This window comes from Chelonia mydas, chromosome 6 (genome assembly GCF_015237465.2).
Source record: "Chelonia mydas isolate rCheMyd1 chromosome 6, rCheMyd1.pri.v2, whole genome shotgun sequence".
In the NCBI taxonomy this organism is placed as follows: domain Eukaryota; kingdom Metazoa; phylum Chordata; order Testudines; family Cheloniidae; genus Chelonia; species Chelonia mydas.
The window spans coordinates 111152610-111172764 of record NC_051246.2 but is presented as its reverse complement, the minus strand read 5'-3'; the positions used below and the strand labels follow the sequence as shown (position 1 = coordinate 111172764).

Below are 20155 nucleotides of genomic sequence, written 5' to 3'. Positions count from 1 at the left end.
CTACTCTCCTTTTTGCTTTGATCCAACTAGATCGTCTTCTGATGGAAACAGCAGCAAATTAAAGGTTACATGCACTGATGCCAGAAATCTTGGTTTGAGTTCCAACAGATGCATGAATGAGAAATTTATTACCTGATAATTTTCTCTCTGTTACCAGCTTCTCTCTGAATTCGTTACTCAGGGGCTAATGCCCCTCCACCTGTGGAATTTGGAGGTGGATCAATATTGTTGCTGGAGGCTCCAGCATTATGATTCGACCGTCAGCTCAGGTCATCAAAAAGTTCTTATTACAGCCACAGAAACACTACAGCAACAATTATTAATATTAAGACGACTTAATACAATGTACTAATGTATTAGAAAAAAAATTCTATTTATATTCTGGTCATTTACCAGACTACCATGGTGGCTGAATTTGGAGAGAAGCTCTAGGAATGCCCATATATGCCCCAACCATCCAAGAGTTAGAACAGAATGAAGAGAGAACTATTCCACCAATTGTGTAAAGAGGAACTTGCCTTGAACAGAAAGGTTTTTGGAGCTACAAGTGTGATTCCTGTATGGCTATAGGAACTAATTCTAAAACTTGCCTTTTAGAGGTAATGGCAACTAGAAAGACCAGCCACATGCTTGTCTAATTTAATCATTGTGATTAAAATTGGCACCTACACTCAAATGGAGGATCCAATGTGCCCTGTCCACAAATACTGCTATGGCTCATGTCATGTTCCTATGGTGCCTAGTTGTAGGACTCTAATCAAACCTTCTAGCCAAGGTCACTAGAACTTGGGGATTATAATATTTGTATCACAGTAGCATCTAGAGGTCAGGGCTCCCTTGTGCTAGGCATTGCACAAAGAGGCAAATTCCTGCCTCAAAGAGTTTTGTTTTTCCTCAGACCTGAAATGCAAATTTGACCAGATCAGTGAATGAATGAAATATCCTGGTTGAGTTCTGTCAGGATACCAAACTGTATCAGAGGTTAATGGAGAATCCATATTGAACTACACTTTTCTTCTGATGCCCAAGTTCTTAACTGTAAGTGTCTCCAGTCTGAATGAAGGAGTGCCTGTTTCAAAAGGTCTGGTGTTTTCTGCAGGTACAATGTAGGGTTCCTGGCTATCTAGCAAGTCTAAAGCGCTTTCTGGGCTGTGGAGGACTAAAAGGAGCACCACAACTCTCCCTATTCCTGTTTTTGTATCCTTTATGTGAACCGCCTTGAAGGGTAACAGTCTTTAACCAGAACATTATTTCCATTGCCATGGAAAAGCTTTGATCTCTGATTAACCCCTGGTTTTGGAATTGATAGAAACACTCATGTCTCAATCATAATCCAACCCCTAATGGGAAGTAGGAGGAGACTTCCTTTGAGAGTACCATAATTGCCCACTACGTGGTTTCTTGCACCGTTTACTGATGCAGCTGGTACTGGTCACTGTCACAAACAGGACACTGGTCAAGATGGACCACTGATCTGATCCCCTGTCACCATGTTTGCATGTTTTGCTGTTTCTTTTTTCTTTTTCAATAAAGATATGCCCTGATAAAGATCTTGAAATGAACCAAATGATTTTGAAAAAATTGTATTCCAAGTATGCTTGCTTCTATAGTGAGTAAGTAAGGGTCTAGAACAAAAGTTGGGTGGCTTTCAGCGTGTTTGCATTCTGGAAAAGAATCAGCATACTGCAGTGCACAGAACTGTTGAACATGCATGCCCTCAGAAATCCTAGCAACACAGCACAGTGAGGAAACAGTAATTTTCACAAACCTCACAATCCTTTGAGGTTACAAAGGACTGTGGTGTAGGGACGGTTGCAGGATAATTTTTAGACTATTTTGTGAGTTGCCGAGGAAAAAATCCCCACAAAAACCACAGCTGTTCTTAACTGGCCATTTGATTCTTCATCCCAGACTTATTTTGGTCCCAATTCTGAAATTATTCATTTCCTCACAGAAACTTCAGATGAAGTCCTAGATTAAGATTCAAATTCTACTTCTTGATCTTTAATAAAGTGAAATTAACACTAAGTTAAAAATGAGTCAAAGCAATTACTAGAAAAGAACTTTCACATAAAAGCTGGTTTAAATTTAATACAACCATTTTATCAAATTTACATAAAAAGACACAGTGCTTTCTATATTGGGTATGTATTCATTAAAAAGTGATTGGGAACGGGCTGATTTACTGAACAATGTCCTGGGTATCTAAAAGGAGCTTTTTCTAGACAGATTTTCAGCATATCACAGTACAGTTCCAAATCTAGAATCCTTTGTGGCTCCCTACTGTGAGCCTAACAAAGGTTCAAGGAGTATGAAAGCAACAGAGTAGAGTGGTCCTAATGTTATTACACAGGTTGTTTCAACACTTACATTTTTTTCTCATTTTTCAGGTATTTGGTTTTACACTCCACCTCTTCAGTAACATCCACTTAATGAATGCATATTGAAGAAATAAGTGACTTAGCAAAACATCCAGGGCACCAAAAAGTTACAACAAACTGAACTAAAATATTAAATTATCCAAGTAAAACATACCACATATAATGGATCTTTTAAAAAAAGATCCACTAAAGGGACATTCCATTAAAAGGATAAGTTTTTCTGTGATATTATACAGTGCTTTTCATCCACAGATCTCAGAATGCTTTTAAAAGAGTATCTTTACCCCATTTTACAGATGAAGAAACTGAGTCAGAGAGAGGGGAAGTGACTTGCATAAGGTCACACAGCAGGCCAATAGCAGAGCTGGAAATAAATCCCAGGTCTCCCAACTCCCAGTTCAGCATTTTATTCCCTGGACCATCCTGTGGAACAGAATCTATAACACTTCATAAACAAATTAATTTACCTGTGGGTGGTAGACACTGAGTGATTTCACTTTGTGCAAAGGTAATAACACCTTCAATAAGAAAATTTTGTGCTCTTCTTTTAATGGTAAGGCAAATCCATTAATTATACTGTAAAAAAAATCAGAAGTTTTTAAAATCAGTTTCAAATCAGTACGTGTTCAAAATTTTCACTATTGCCAACTTTTTAAGTATAAGAAAATCATTTCTTTGTTCTTTATTTTAATTGTTCCAAGTTGTTTTTCTTTGAGCTCTCTCCCATAGAACATTAATGTAGCATTTTTTCCATGTTGAAGAAGGGGGTCATTATTTAAATAAAAATAGAACAAAATTTTAGGAATATTTAAGTCTAATTACCTAGAGCGCAGAATACAAATTCAACCAATGGTAAAATCAACACCCTCACATCCCCTATATCAAGAGTTCTAACTTGCGTCTTTCCCAGGTGCCGAAATCCTCCCTCCAAGTTCCATAAAAGACCCAGTTCCCTCCTCCAGTTTCCAACCTTTCCACCTCATTGTAAACAAAGTTCTGAATAAATGCCCTTCCCAGCTGCTGAAAGCCAGCTAATTCATTCCTGATGAGGGAATCAACCAAAGACCCAACACCTGGGAGTCCGATCCAGGAGAGTACACAGATCGGAGACAGGATTACTCTTTTGGGAAATGGGTAGTTTTTTAGCACTGAAGCAGGCAACAAGACAGCATCACAGCACATGGAGCTCCCAACACCAATTGAGTAAAGACACGTGTTACTCATTACTGGGTGCATTGTACCCTTTGATCTTTTTATCTGGAATGGCCTTTTGAAAACCTGTCAACTTTAAAAAAATGGAATTAAAAATAGTTTCACATACTACAACTGGAGTCTCACTGCCAATTTTTGTGGTTTTACAATCACATGTTCTTATTTTTCAGATGTTTTCATCTCACATTAACTAGCATGGAAGGCTCTCACAAACAAGAGGGGAACTGATAAAGTGCTGAACTATTACATCTTAAAACACTACATTAAGAGCATTCAGCTTGCGAAGTCAAGCACTCAAAAGTTAGAAAATGCCAGAATGAAGGTTGCTTTTGCAAACTTAATTCCCCACACCTTGTACGTGCACACTATAATGCAGTCTATAATTACATTATCATATACCATTTTTTCCACATGACCCATACTTCATTCACTGAATGAGTAGTTAGTTATTGATTATTTCTTTTTATCCTCCTCATTCAATGTGTGGCATCTGGCCTTATTTAACATGCCATGCAAACCCCACACTGAATACAAAATTATTCATTTCCTCACAGACATTTCCATGGTGCTCTCATCATAATATCTGAGTGTTTCAAAACATGAATTTATTTTCTTAATGCTCCTGGGAGATTAGGTGTTGTCACCATTTTGTAGTTGGAGAATTGAGGCAGAACCATTAAGGCAAATTTGTCATAAAAGTGTCCATTAATTTTGGGTGCCAAGCTTAAAACACATAGGGACTGATTCTTCAGAGTAATTAGCATTTCATAGCACTTTATATGTTTGAAGCACAATTCCAATTTACTTTGGTTGCAGTTTGGAGCACTCAGCACAATTAGTAGCTAACTATGAAAATTTTCCTTTACGTGACTTGCCCAGCATCACATAGGAACTACATGGCAGAGGCAGGGATAGAATCCAATTCTCCAGGGTGGCATTCAACTTCCTTTCTCATCCTGTAATCGCCTGTCTCATTCACTGCACACATTCCAATTTCTGCAAAAAACAAGCAGGGATCCTACAAACACTAGCCCCATTAACTATACAATACTGATTCATTCCTATAAAACCATCCTTCTTGGGCAGTGAAAGAGGCCGGGGTCCCGTAGAAAAAAAATAGCATGTGATCATGTAATTACAGCATATCATAAGGCATAAGCAACCTTAAATTCTGAAAGTGCTTGACTTCGCAACCTGAACTTTTTTTGGATATTGTTTTCTGGAACTATGCTGATCCCCAACTAGGGTCATCAGCAAGGTTCAAACCTTTAGATTCACAGCACAGACCTCTACCACCTGAGCTAAAGGACTAACTGGTAGCAGTAGAGGCTGTTATCATCTGTGGATCTGCCACTAGAGGGCGAGAACAAACTTTGTGAGTCGGTTTCACAACTATTTGTCTGGCAGCAGAAGAACGGAGAGACTCAGGATTCTTGGGTTCTGGAGGGAAGTGTTCTTATGTGGTTACAGACCCTTCTGTCCCTGTGTCCCAAGCCAGTCTGTCCCCACCACTGATCCTGACCATTCCTCCCACCGCCAGCTCCTGCCCCACTCACCCCTCTACATCTACATACTCCCATTCCTAAGCGCCCCACTCCCTGCCTTATCCTCACCCTCATCCCTCTGCACTAAAGTCAGGCAGCTTCCTCTTTCACCACTTTACTGCCTGGGTACCAGTATAGGGGGGAATACTGAGAGCACAGGAAAGACATTTTCCCTACTTTCAATTCTCGTGCCTGAGATTTTTCACAAAGACAGCAAAAGGCACATCCCCTGACAAAAGGGCAAACCCCCTTGCAAAATTTCAAGACTTTGTTCCAAAGCAGGAGATTCTGCAGTGTGAATTACATCTTAATAGGAATACTGTCTGCCCTTCCATTCAGGATTATGTAATTTCCCTATAGCAACGGAAGTAATTGCTTACAAGTAAAAGTGGTATTTTTTTTTTAACACCAGTTAATACTATTTAGCAGCCAGAACATGCCATGTCACTGGCCAGCTCTCTGCAAGCCTCTGAACAACTGTGTGAGAACTACTAATCTTAGATGTCTGGTAGATAAGTTTTTCCTGAAAGTGCAATTTTTTAATTTTTTATTTTTTATTTTTTTTTTTTATTTAAAGTTAACAGTGCGCCTTTAAGGAAGATTCAGGGATCTGGAACAGAAAGAGGAATGACTGAAGTTTTCCAGTTGTCAGCCAGCCTAGGACAAGGACTTTCTGTTCCTCCAGTGAGTCTCTTAGTAATGCATTAGATCCCAAACAGGCACAAAGAAAAATCTCTTTTAGCAGGCACTTGTGCTTTGCTATGACAGGCAATAAGGATAAAGTTAATATTGACACCACATATTGCTGATAGTATGACTGAGAAGCTAAACAAACAGGGTGTCTTGGCTTTTTTTTATATTTAATATTTTAAAGAATTATCTCTTTATAAAATAAAATAAAATTCACAATGTGACTAGGATCCAAAGACACAAGCCAACAACGTAATCTGGTTTACTCCTTTACGTAGACAATCTTCTGGAACGGGCACTGTGGACTGACTGTTGGTATAGGAAACAGCTCTTTATAACAAAAATCCAAGTGGTATCTCCATGAAGGCCTCCAAATTAATTTTGTCTTGGCTCTGATCTGCCTTTTACAGCAATTACACAACAAAAAAAACAACAAAAAAAAGGTTACCTACCTTTTGTACTGTTGTTCAAGATGTGCGGCTCATGTTCATTCTAGGTGTGTGCATGCCCATATGCACAGTCATAGGAGATTTTTTTTGCCTTAGAGGTATCCATAGGATTGGCAGTGCTGCCCCCTAGAGTGCCACACTTGTGCACCGGTATATTAGGCGCCGCTGACTCTAGCCCTCTCAGTTCCTTCTTGCTAGCAGCTCCGACAGAGGGGCAGGAGGGCAGGTAATAGAATGGACGTGAGAAACACATCTTGAAGAAGAAGAGTTACGAAAGGTAGGTAACCGTTTTTTCTTCTTCGAGTGCTTGCTCATGTCAATTCCATTCTAGGTGACTCACTAGCAGTATCCTTGGAAGTGGGCTCAGAGTTCATGGTCATGCAGTTTGTAACACTTCTCTACCAAAGCCAGCATCGTCTCGGGCCTGCTGGGTAAGCGTGAAATAAGACATGAATGTGTGAATGGATGACCAGGTAGCAGCCCAACAGATATCTTGAATTGGCACTTGAGCCAGGAAAGCTGCAAACAAGACTTGTGCCCTAGTCGAGTGGGCAGTTACAGTTGCCGATGAAGACACTTTTGCCAGATCAAAGCAAAAACGGATGCAGGCGGTGATCCATGATGAAATTCTCTGGCCGTACACTGGAAGACCTTTCATCCTGTCTACCACTGTGAAAAACAACTGCATTGACTTACGGAATGGCTTGGTTCTTTCGATGTAAAAGGCTAGCAGTCTCCTGAGGTTCCGAGAGCATAATCTGTGCTCCTCATCCAATTTATGAGGTTTTGGAAAGACAACAAGTAAATATACGTTCTGGCCTGTATAAAACTGAGAAACTACCCTGGACAGGAAAAACGGGTGCGGTCACAGGCGGACCTTGTAAAACACCATATAGGGCAGCTCCGAGGTAAGCTCCCTAATCTCATAGACCCTATGCGCAGACGTTATCGCTACCAGAAGCAAGACCTTCCATGAGAGTAGAATCATACAATATCAGGATTGGAAGGGACCTCAGGAGGTCCATCTAGTCCAACCCCCTGCTCAAAGCAGGACCAATCCCCAACTAAATCATCCCAGCCAGGACTTTGTCAAGCCTGACCTTAAAAACTTCTAAGGAAGGAGATTCCACCACTCCCCAGGTAACGCATTCTAGTGCTTCACCACCCTCTTAGTGAAAAAGTTTTTCCTAATATCCAACCTAAACCTCCCCCACTGCAACTTGAGACTATTACTCCTTGTTCTGCCATCTGCTACCACTGAGAACAGCCTAACTCCATCCTCTTTGGAACCCCCTTTCAGGTAACTGAAAGCAGCTATCAAATCCCCCCTCATTCTTCTCTTCTGCAGACTAAATAATCCCTGTTCCCTGAGCATCTCCTCATAAATCATATGAAGGGAGCAGGAAGCCAAAGGCTTGAAGCGGGGACCTGTGAGCCGTGACAGCAAGAGATTTAGGTCCCAAGGAGGGACAGGGTCATGGACATGGGGATAGTCACTCCAGACCTTTCAAAAACCAGACTGTCATGTCATGAGTGAAGACTGACCTGCCCTGGAATGGAGGGTGGAAGGCTGAAATAGTGGCCAATTGAACCTTAACTGATGAAAGAGACAGGCCCTGGAGTTTGAGGTGCAGAAGGTAGTCCAAGATCGACTGCACTGAAGCCAGCTCAGGCCGAATACCCTGGTTTGAGGCCCAGCACGTGAACCGTTTCTCTGCTCTGGGGACTGACGGCGTTTGGCTGCCCTCTAAGGAGGGCTCATGGCTGGCTTACCCACCTGGGGAGACTGAGCACTCCTGCTCCTCTGCATTCAACCATGCAGCAGCCAAGGTGCAGCGCAGCCAGGTTCGTGTGCAGAAGACTGCTGTGGTTCTGAGACAGCAGATCCGGCCAGAGGGGCGGCTGCAGCAGACCCACCACTGAGAGGTCCAGCAGGGTGCCGAACCAGTGTTGGCAAGGCTAAGCCGGGACTATCAGGATAACCTTTGCCTTGTCCTGTTTCATCTTCTCAAGGACTCTGTGGATTAATGGCACTGATGGGAAGGAGTACATTCGGGCCCCCAACCACAGAAGCAAAAACGAATCTGACAGGGAGCCTCTGTTGATCCCCCAAAATTGAGCAAAACATGTAGCACTTCCTGGGTGGATTTGTTTGCGTTCCGGCAGAACAGGGAGTTCCCCACCTTTGGAAGATGATGCTAACCACCTCTGGATGGAGTGACCATTCGTGGCAAAACCAAAAGGTCCTGCTGAGGTGATCTGCCAACACGTTCCTGGCCACGGGAAGGTGCATGGCAATGAGATAAATGGCATGCTGCTCACAGAAGTCCCAGAGAGCTTCCTGCAATGGGCTGACGATCAGGTTTTGCTTTGCTTGCTGATGTAAAACATTGCGGCAGTATTTTCCTTTAGGATCTGCAGCACCTTGCCCTTCACATGAAGCAGGAAAGCCTGACAGTCCATGCAAACCGCTCTGAGCTCTCTGACCTTTATGTGGAGGGAGCAATCATCTCACGACCAACAGTCTTGTGTGCTGATATCAGCCAGGTGGGCCCTCCACCTCAGGTTCAAGGCATCGGAGACCAGTGTCAGTGATGGGGCTGCAAAGGGAAATGCCTGCAACACTGATCCAAAGGGAAATGCCTGCAACACTGATCCAGGTTTCACCCACCATTTCACGGATGACTGTATGTGATCCAGCACCCTGACCACGCGGTCTAGATTGTGCTGTTGGGGATGGAGACCGAAAACAACCATGCTTGCAGGGATCTGAGATGGAACCGCGCGTGACTGATTACGTTTAAGTACAGGCTGCCATATGGCTTAACAAGCTCAGGCACGTGTGAGCTCTCACATGCAAGATCAGGTTTGACATGGCTCAGAAACAGGCAACCAGAAGGAAGGCTCTGGCTCTTGTGGAGTCGAGGACCACCCTATGAAAGCTGTCTGTTGCACCAGTATTAAGGTCGATTTCTTTTTATTAACTGGCCCAGATTGTTGCAGGTAGAACATACCAAATCGAGGCTCCTTTGAACCTGACCCCGAGATCTGCCCTTGATGAGCCAGTCATCAAGGTACGGATAAACCTGGACCCCTCCATGCCTCAGGTAAGCAGCCACTGGCACCATGCATTTTGTGAAAACTGGCAGGGCTGCTGAGTCCGAAGGGAGGCATCATGAATTGGAAATGACGCTGGCCCACCATAAAACAGAGGAACCATCTGTGTCCTTGAAAAATGGAGATATGAAACTATGCGTCCATCAAGTCGAGGGCGGCGTAACAGTCTCCAGGATCCAGGGAAGGGATGATGGAGGCCAGGAAGACCATGCAAAACTTCACCTTTTTGAGATATTTTTTGAGGAGTCACAAGTCCAGAATGGGTCTTAAGCCCCCTTTCACTTTCAGGATTAAGAAATAGTGGGTGAACCCCCCTTTCCCGCTCATGTCCTGAGGGACCTCCTCCACCACTCCTAGCTGTAGGAGATTTTCTACTTCCTGAGCAAGGAGTTGCTCATGAGAAACCCATCCCTCTTCAGGGACCTAAGGGGAGTGGGAGGGAGGGGCAGCCGAGAATTGGAGGGTGTAGCCCAGAGATGATATACCGAGCATCCAACGGTTTGAGGTTACTCATGACCAAGCCAACTGGAAGGCGGTTCAGGAAGGAGTAGGGTGGATCCTGAGAATTGACTCATGCGCGGTCCTCAAGCACATCCTCAAAATGAGCGCTTCTGGCCCTCTGGGTATTTTGCTGGACAGGCAAACGGGAGGTGGAGGGGCAATGATGGCTGAACCCTGAGTCTTTTTCTGTTCTCCTAGAGCAGCCCTGCTGAGGAGGTCAAGGCCTAGGAGACGGAGGCAGTCTGAACGGTTTTCTCACCATCTGCGGTGTGGCAGGCTTCGTGAGCGGAAAGCGTCTCTAATGTCCTTGAGTCCACGCAGCCTTGCATCCGTCTGCTCCAAGAAGCTCCCCCTTCCGTCAACGGAAGGTCCGGATGGAGGACTGCATCTCCTGGGACAGACCCACAGACTGAAGCCAGGAACTGTGCTACATTACCATGGCCACGGCACTGACCCTGGCCGCTGAATTGGCCGTGTCCCAGGCCATCTGGAGATACCTTCCTCCAAAATAGTGGTAAACTCCTGGCCCAAGTCCTGGGGCAGGGAGTCAAACTATTTGAGGGAGTCCCACAGATTAAAACTGTATTTCCCCAATAAAGCCTGGTGGTTTGACACCCTAAACTGAAGTGTGGCCATTGAATAAATGTTCCTTCCAAAAAGGTCCAGCCTCTTGGTGTCTTTATTTGTGGGTGTGGAACTGGCTTGCCCTTCCCTGTCCCTTTCATTGGCTGCCGAGATGACCAGTGACCCTGGAGGCGGGTGGGTATAAGTATTCAAACCTTTTAGCAGAGATGAAGTATTTATTTTCAGCCTGCTTGGAGGTGGGTGGGATAGAACACAGGGATTGTCAGAGGGCCTTGGCTATGTTTAAAATCCCATCATACACTGGCAATACGACCCACGCAGGGGCTGACGCCATTAGCAGGTTGAATAAAGTGTCAGACTGCTCTGCCATTTCTTCCATCTCCAAGCCTTAGTTTGAAGCCACCCTCCTGAGCAAGACTTGGTACTCCTTAAAGTCATCCAGTGGACTGGCATACAAGGGCCCTGCTACCACCTCAGCTGGCAATGAGGACGAGGATTGGACTACTGGGGAAGGGCCTGGAACATTGTCCCCTGTAGGGGAAGGTTCCTTTGGAGTGGATACCTGCTCTTCAACCCCCAGTATCAGATTCCGCTCCACGCACCGAGCCCAGTGCCGTCACTGCCAGGGGTTGCTTCTCCAAGGCAGCAAGGGAGAAGTGCAAGAAGGGCATCGGCATGCCCCACACATTCCAATATGGCCACTGTGCAGTCCACTGGCTCCTAGGTTGGCAACATGGTAGTTGAAGCAGACTCAGGCGCCCACAAGGGCCGCTGCTGCTGTCACGGTGAGGGGCTGAAGTTCCGCTCCTCTCCAGACGAGTCCCCTTCTGGTGACCATGGTGGGGCTGCAGAGGCTGACCGTAGCTGCGGGAGAGTGATGCCTTGAATAGAAAGATCGGCGCCTATCCAAAGACCCAAGTGGGGATATTGGTCACCAATGCTGAACCAGTCTCGTGCCTGGGGGGAACGACACACCAACAGAGATCTGCACCAGGGAGTTGACTGGCAGGACGACGATTGGTGTTGGTCGTACAGAGACTGACGCCTCACTGTGGGCAATTCGCACCATGTTGATGGTGACCACGAGTGCGGTGCTGATGACTTGGGCTGTCTGACAGGAGATCTAGGTTACAGAGTCGGGAATCTCAGCCCTGGAGACAGGGAACGCTGTCTTTGCTCCAGGGACCGACGGCGTTTGGCTGCCCTCTGAGGAGGTCTCATGGCTGGCTTACTGGCCTGGCGAAACTTAGCTGTATCTAAGGTCGTGCACAGCACCGGGAGGATTCTCTGGTCCCTGGCCGCCAGGAGGCTATCAGACGTTAATAGCCCTGCCAAGTGCCTGGGGCCCCTACTGCTCCCAGGAGTCAAAGGCGGATCCCTAATGGGGTTGAATGATCCAGCAGGGGATGAACCATCTTGAGGATCCGGAGTGGGCGGACGGGCTGAACTGGGTCCTTTGCCCAACTCCCCTGGACTTAAGTTCCTGCTAAGCTGCGCAGCCGCACAGCAGGCTATCAAGGGCCCAGCCCAGCTGAAGCTGCCGCAGCCAGGGAGAGGCTCCTCTCCCCCCGGCACAGCCAGCCGAAGCTGCCGCAGCCAGGGAGAGGCTCCTCTCCCCCCGGCACAGCCAGCCGGAGCTACTGCTGCTGGAGAGGGACACCTCTACCCCCGCCGGCGTTGCTGCAGTGAGAGAGGGCTGGGGGGAGTCCTCCCTCTCTGCCGCAGCTCCGGGGCAGCCTGCATCCCGGAGCCCACACCCCCAGCCAGAGCCCTCACCCTCCCACCCCAACCCTCTATCCCAGCCCAGAGCCCCCTCACACACACCCCCAATCCCCTCATCCTGGCCCCATCCCAGAGCTTGCACCCCCAGCCAGAACCCTCTGCCCTAGCCCTGAGTCCCCTCCCGTAGCCAAATCCCCTCCCCCACCCCAGAGCCAGCACCCCAAGCCAGAGCCCTCACCCCCCTCCCAACATACCCCAACCCTCTGCTCGAGCACCGAGCCCCCTGGCACGCTCCGAACCCCTTGGCCCCACCCCCACCACACATCACCTCCATATTGGCGCACATAATAAAATTCATTCTGCACATGGACGTAAAAAATTAGAGGGAACACTGCCCTTGACCCTTCTTGCATGGTGCCGGAGAGTCTCATTTCTTCAGGTGCTCTTTGGCACCAGCGAAGGAGAGCGGTGCTGGGCAGAACTTGGTGCTGGAGGTGCACTCCACACCAATGCCGAGGTGCTGGGTGAAGAGTCGGAGTGGAAAGGCTCCGACGCTGGGCAAAGCGTAGCCTCCATGAGGAGGGCCCTTAGATGAATGTTGCGCTCCTTTTGAATTCTAGGACGAAAGTTCTTACAAATGCGACACTTGTCCTTCACATGTGACTCTCCCAAGCACTTTAGGCAGCTGCTATGGGGGCTGCTAATGGGCACGGGCCTATTACAGAAAGAACAAGGCTTAGAACCTATGGATCATCCCTGCTGGGACTCTTACTTACTAGCTACACTACTTAACACCACTAATTACTGTAAACAAACTATATACAAAACTAACAAGCAATAAATGCCAGAAAGAACCACTATCCACTTTAGAGGCAAGGGGAAGGTGCTCCGACCAGCTGTCACAGATGGTAAGAAGGAACTGAGAGGGTGTATGGCCGGTGGTGCCTAATTTACCAACACATGAACGTGGCACTCCAGAGGGTGCCACTGCCAACCCTACAGATACTGCTAAGGCAAAAAAAAATCTCAGACTGTGCACGTGAGCGTGCACACACCAAGAATGGAATCGACATGAGCAGGCACTAAAGAAGAAAAACCTATTACCTAGAGGGAGCTGTATGTCAGTAGCCTCCTCCACAAAAATCTTGCTTAGAGTGGGGAGGAAAGTGGATCACCTGCCATATATGGGAGAATTCACAATTCAAAAATCTGAATTTAAGTACTGGGTATTTAGATTAAAAAAAACAGTCTAGTTTTCATCCAGCTGAGGAGAATGTGAAATATTTATCTAGTACTTGTATTTAACTTTAGACCTTAATAGTTCTAATAACTGTTCCACACCTTCTAGTGGTAGCAAGCAGGATGACAGAGTAATAACGTGGCAGAAAAGTTTCAACATTGGGGCAGCTTTTCAACAGTAAGGCAGTAATAAATATTCATGCTTTTAATTTTATATACTTTTATGTTGCATTCCAATTGTGCAATTAGTTTTGTGGGAGCCATGTCTAAAAAAAGTATCTTTTGGAGCTTCATTTTGAGAACTCTCTTAGAGATGTGAAATCATCGGTTTGTGTTTTCTGCTAATACAGTGGAAACAGGTTAATGACAAACTAATTTCAGATGAATGTGCATTTCTTAGGGCTTTTTCAAGAAAGCCCAATTACTGCTTTCTCTTTTGTAACTTGTTGGTCAACATTACTTGACTGTAAATAACTTCTGGAATATGTTGAGCTGTAGCTCATGAAAGCTTATGCTCAAATAAATTTGTTAGTCTCTAATGTGCCACAAGTACTCCTTTTCTTTTTACTGTTAACTTTGGAATCCTTTTACTTGTTGAACATTTCAATAAATAAGATATATAAATAACTATTCAAGACAAACCTATGCATAGGTCCAAGCTATTTCAGCTATAATTTCAATGTTTTTCCAGCAAACATAGATGCACACAATGTAAATTATCAAATTTCACTAATCAGTTTATTTTATTCTAACATTTAAGTATCTGAAAAGTCTCTGTAGTATATCTACCCATGCATATAGTATAAAATGTGTGAATCTGTTTAAAACAAGAGTTTGCTCGGTACTCACAGAATTGAAAAAATGCACATCAGTTTTGATTATAAAGGCTCTGTTTTCCTTAAATTTGTACAAATTGTAATTTCAAAAGCATTTACTGTGAGCTGAGATTAACATAAAATGAGTACTCCAATGATCTGATAATCTATGTTTAACATATGATCACTCGAAAAAACCATTTGTAGCAGGGTGGTCACCCGCTCCAGCCCTGACAGGGTAAAAGTCAGCCCTGGAAGAGGCCTAAGGGCTGGGAGAAAAGCCCAGGCTGATGAACGGATCATTGATGAAGGGATGAGCAGCAGCTGTGGCCAGCTCAATCAGGGCCCAGCTGGCCCCTATAAGAGGGCAGTGGGCCAGGAGCAGGCAGTCTCTCTCTGACAGCAGAGAGGAAAGGACCTGGCTGCCTGGGAGCTAAACAGGAACCTGAGGTGGGGCAGCGCTGGGGGAAGGTAGGAGGAGCTGGGGAGCTCATGCCGGAAAACCCCCCAGGCTGCAGGGCATTGTGAGGGGCCTAAACAGGTTCTGGGGCTGCAAAGGAGTAGCCCGGGGCTAGGTAGAGGCAGTAGGTCCTAACTCCCCATGCCTATGATGGCTGGCTTATACAGATTGCAGTTGGCCCCAGTGAAAGGGGGCTAGATGGTGACTGGCAGTAGCCCATAGGCTGAGGCAAGGTGGGATTAGGGGGTTTGGGGGTTCCCCAGGGAGGGGAGACCCAGAGACTGGGGGGGATACTGCTGGGGCAGAACCCCCAGATAAAGGGGCACTGGGGTCTGGAAGGGACATGGGGACCAGCGAGAGGCGGGACATCGGCCAGCAGGGGGCACTCCGGAGGCTGGTAAGCTAATTCCCTGGACGACCAACGGGAGGCGCCGCAGGGTTGAGTCCCACCCTGTGACATCATTGTATTGTTGATCAGGACACACAAATGTATGCACAACAGACATGGGATAGATTTAAGAGTCAGGTAGCAACTTCGTTAATTTAACACTGGATAGGGGTGCTATGTGCCCATACTCTGCCCTCCCATACCAAGTATTTAACTGGTTCCAGTGTGGGGCTACAGGGCTCCCGCCACATAGCCAATAACTCAGAGTATACCTTCTCAGCCTACCCCTGGGACTGAGCTCAATTCTGAATCCTTGCTCCCTTTCCACACATGGGGAGAGGCAGACGCTACCAAGGGGATAGATATCTCAGTCCATAAAGAATTCAGGTCTCCCCGTCTCCTATAGGCACAAGGTCCACTAACAAAATCCAGGGTCTTGTTTACCTCTGGGAGCTGGACCTTCTAGCTTTTATCTGCTCTGGACACTGGCCGCAAGTTGCAATGAGCTGAACAGTCTTCTTCTTTCCTAATATTAAACTTTCATATCCTATTTCTTTCAGCCCAAATGTGCTTCCATGATGCTGCGAGCCCACCAGATCTGTTGCCAGAAAAATTATTTCCTCATCTCAAAAAGAGGCAACTGGTCAGACTCGCAGCATCATAAAACCATAACTTCTATGCTGCAACTAAAGGGAGGGAGGCCAGGGCAGCTAACAGAAGCAAGAAGTTTTTGAAAAGCTTGGGAGAGTTTAATGGGCAGAGGAACAGAGGACATGCAAGAACTATTCTACTAGCATTATCTCCCCTGCCCCAGCTAATGGAAAGGTTGAGGTCCTAAAGAGGAGGAGGGGCTGGCCCCCATCTTTCCACTATTTGCTCTTAAATCTTCCTCACCCCTTCTGAATTCTGTTATATTCCCTGCCATTCCTCATTGATTGAGGGGGAAAGGGAAGCATTGATATGGGAACTAAAGTCTTCCCACTATTCAGTGATGAGTGTAATGCATAAACTGTGGTAATAAATGCTGTATAAATATTAACTAATAATCATTATACATGATACTAACTTTTCAGTCCAAACATAGTCAACCTAAATGTCTTATATTAACTATTAGAAAACCAGAGCTGCCTTTTTTTTAAAATTATTATTAAACTTTGCAGTTTCTTCATTTATTTATTTTAAACCTGTCATCCTGGCAACATATTGTACAATGTGAAATAAGAAGCAATCTTATGCAGAGAATCACAGCTATTGGACATTGATTGGGCCTATTAGGTCATGCAGTCTATTGCCTTGGAGGTGCAAGGTAGTTCTCTACAGTATCTTCTCCAGTAAATCATTCTAGCACTGAGATTTTCCTTTGTAAACAAGCAGATCTTGTGTTTAGGACTTCTTTTTGATATTCTGTAATTTAATCTATCATAGATAAACTTGTCCACATACACTTTAGACCTAAACAATTACTCTCCCTCACTGGCGTTTATACCCTTTAAATATTAGTAGATGGTTATCATATTCCCTTCTTAGTTATAACTCTGCCAAACTATACAAAGTTATACATTTTGAAGAAATGTATCCCTCCAGCCCCTATTCAATTTTTAAATTCTTAATGGTTTGATTTTTATGGTATACAACAGGTAACTTACCTTCCCAATATTTCCAGTAATTCTGCTATGCCATTATGATGTTCTGTTTCATAAATAAACCTAAACAAATGAAATACAGTTTTAGTCAGTCAGTATTGACTATATATAGACCTATCTCCAAGACATGACTTTGTATCTATCTGATGTTTCATGTAGCATCAGAAAAATGTGAAATGGAAAATTAGTACTTCAGACAGTGTACTACCATTTATATTCAGCAGGCTGAAAAATCCATTTTTTAAAATATAGTATGTACAAGTCAGGAATATATTTGATTGTTCTGGATAATTAAATCTTTAGAGTTGCTTCTTTTGCTGTGCTTACAAAATGATCTATTAATAGCAATAATTAGCCACTTTGAATGCTTTTATTTTAAAAATTTACACGGTCCTAGGACTACAAGATACTCATATTGGTTTTGCTTCCTTGCAACATCTGTTCTGTAGCAGAACTGCATACCTGGCACAGTAATGCTGTCAATGGCATATCCATCTGTACTGAACTGGCACAGTAAGTTACTGTTCTCTAAACACCTACACTGAAGAGAAAAAACGAGCAAACATCCTTGTGCTTTTCCAGTTGTCACATTTTATGCAGGGATAATGATCAAAAACTGAATGCAGTCAAATTATACTTTAAAATTAAGACAATACTGAGTGTGTAGCATAATGATATAATTTATTCTCCCATTTGTAAGGCAAACGTGTGTGAGGTGTTCCAATAATTCCCAGATATTGATCTAAAAGATTTGTTTTGCACTATACATTTGTTTCCAAGATGATCAGTAATAAATAGGACAAGTCACGCCTCCACATTATGTTTTCTCTTTTGGTGGAAAGGCACAATTTGTTGGGTTTTTTGGAAGTTTTCCAAAACTCTAAAGCTCCACGTTTGTCCAATGTATACTTCAGATAGGTTTTGAAAACACTTGTTACAAAATTTCATCAACAAAATTTAGAACAGAAAACAGTTTCCCATTTTAAAATGTTTTTATAGAATGGATTCAAAACAGTTTGCTTTGAGTATTATTTTCCCCAGAAAAAGTAACTCAGTTCAGATAAGAAAATTTTCAGCAAAAAATGAAATTGGTAGGAAAATCCTTTTTATCTGATAACATTAATTTCATTTAATTGTTAAACACCAAAACAAAGAAAATATTTAAAGTAATAAATACACAAGGAAAAACTTTAAAATCCATATCCCAATACCAGACAGCCATATAATTTTTACTTATGATTCGAGGAAGCAAGAAAAGAAACTCTGCTTAAACCTGGCCTGGGAGTTACACTGAGAACCTGCAGAATCACACCAAATATGAGCAAAGTAAATGTTTTAGAGAGGCATACATTACATTAAAAAATGTACATGTGACTATTTTTCAGTTAAGTTCAAGGCTTAAACAGTTGAAGGAACTTGTTTGTAAACTTATTTTTCTCCTTAGAATTTTATGCCCAGAAGTACTATACAAAATTTCTATCCAGATTTGTTGAGATGCATAAAGACTTTAGTTTCTATGTCCTTGAGAATTCAGTTAGTAGATAAAGGCTTCTTCTTTATACTTTGAGAAGGGTGCTCTATATACTATAATCTAGATTTCACTGCAGCATTCCTCATGTAAATTTCAGAACAGAAGCAGAAAAGTGAAAAAAATGTCCATCCATTGTTTATACAAACTACTAAAAGGTGAATGGGTAGAATATTTGTCACCCATTCAAAAGATGTACTAGAAATGACTAGATTTGAAATCTTGGCTTCCATTACATAAAAACACTGCCAATGCAGAAAAAAATGGCAGAATAAACCTCCAATCGGATACATTTCAGATATATTGTTTCATGAAATTGTGCATTCCAGCATTAACTTAATCAAAACCCTCTATTGGTTAAATAAATTGTAAGCAAATATGCACTCCCTTTCTGTCTTTTCTTGACATCCTTTTCCCTGAAACAAAACATAACAGTACTTCATCTAAGAAAGAGTGGGGTTCAGTGTATTCAGGACCAAGAACCACTGCATGAAGACAGAGCAGATGGGGCTTATTCTCTATTTTTAGGCAGTTCCTCAGTTCCTTTTTCTAAAAGCATTTTCTAGAGATAAGATCCCTCTACACCTGAACTGGCAAAAAGCTGTTGTGCAGTTGGCACCATTCTCTCCAAGGGGCCACATGTTCGCTTTTAGGAGGAAAAGTGTACAAGGGGCAGAGACAAGAAAATGTGCTATATACAAGTAACACTGCTATACAGCATACTGGATCTACAGAAAAAAAGAGATGCATCAAACAAAGGGCATGGCTTCAAAAGCTGAAGTCTGTGGAACCCGTACTGAGACCCTATTGTGCAGCAAACTGATTACTTGCAAATGGAGTAGTGATGAGTCCATATCTGAGTATATATCAATCATATCCTGTCTAACATGAAGCCCATATATGCCAGCTATTTGCCGCTACATGCTTGGAAATCCACTTAACACTTTAATATCATGTCACACTGAGGTGCTGATATAGGTCAACTATAAATTTGGAAACAGTCATGAACTGTGTTTCCCGTGAAAAATTTCAAGGTATATAAGTTTAGCTTTTCCCTTCCCTCCTTAAAATTCCTTCCAAATTTTTAAAGCCTTTTCCAACTTTGCTTTTTCAGAATATTCTACATGGTACATTACTGCAGTAGCAATTTTGTATGGAGCAACTTACTAACAAGCCAGATTTTGTTACCCTTATCCACAAGCAGAGCTCTGCAAGTATCTATTTCAACAGGGTTTCATGGTAGTAAGATTCTACTCAACAAGAGCAAGGGAGGCAGAAACTAGCTCTGTTTTTGCAGTGGGTTGCTATTGCTGCACTCAGAACTGCAACCCCACTGATTTTAAGGGTATGTCTACCTTATTAAATGTAGTCTACACTAATTATGGCTAGCCTGTCCAGCTCACTCAGGCTCGCAGGGCTTGGACTAAGAAGTTGTTTAATTGAGATGTAGATGTTTGGGCTTGGGCTGGAGCCCAGGCTCTAGGACCCTGAAAGGTGGGAGGGTCCCACAGCTTGGGTTGCAGCCAATGGGTTACACCACAAATGAACAGCCCCCTCACCCAAGGCAGCTGGCACAGGGCAGTTGCAGGCTTTTAACTGCAATGCAGACCTACCCTAAATGCCTTACTCTGACCTTCTGAATTTACATCTGTGTTTACTGAACTGGGGTGCGTATGTGTGCATGCGTGCAAAGTTTGGGCAAAGTAACAATAACTATTAGAGAGGATCACTATCTATTTACTCTAGTGGTTACTGCCACAGATAATATAAACATTTTGATAAAGTGTTTAGGGAGTCATTATTTTTATTCTAAGCCAAATATGCTGGAGGCAAAAATCCAAATAAGCAATGTGTTCCGTTTCCTAAAAATACCCTCTGGAT

The 20155-nt window shown here is 43.9% G+C and overlaps 1 protein-coding gene and 1 long non-coding RNA gene across 9 annotated transcripts in view; one reads left to right on the top strand and one right to left on the bottom strand.

The window, feature by feature from the left end:
• PPP2R5C (protein phosphatase 2 regulatory subunit B'gamma) overlaps positions 1–20155 on the bottom strand; it is a 194323-nt gene that overhangs the window by 58683 nt on the left and 115485 nt on the right. For all 5 annotated transcript variants that reach the window (XM_037900956.2, XM_043548548.1, XM_037900954.2 and 2 more), the window contains 2 exons: positions 16750–16809; positions 2849–2957 (listed from right to left, as the gene is read on the bottom strand). In XM_037900956.2, coding sequence (XP_037756884.1) covers positions 2849–2957; positions 16750–16809 — 169 coding nt within the window. The remainder of the gene's footprint in view (positions 1–2848; positions 2958–16749; positions 16810–20155) is intronic.
• The window catches only part of LOC119566466, a 47764-nt gene that overhangs the window by 20476 nt on the left and 7133 nt on the right, over positions 1–20155 (top strand). The gene's annotated exons all lie outside the window — the stretch shown is intronic.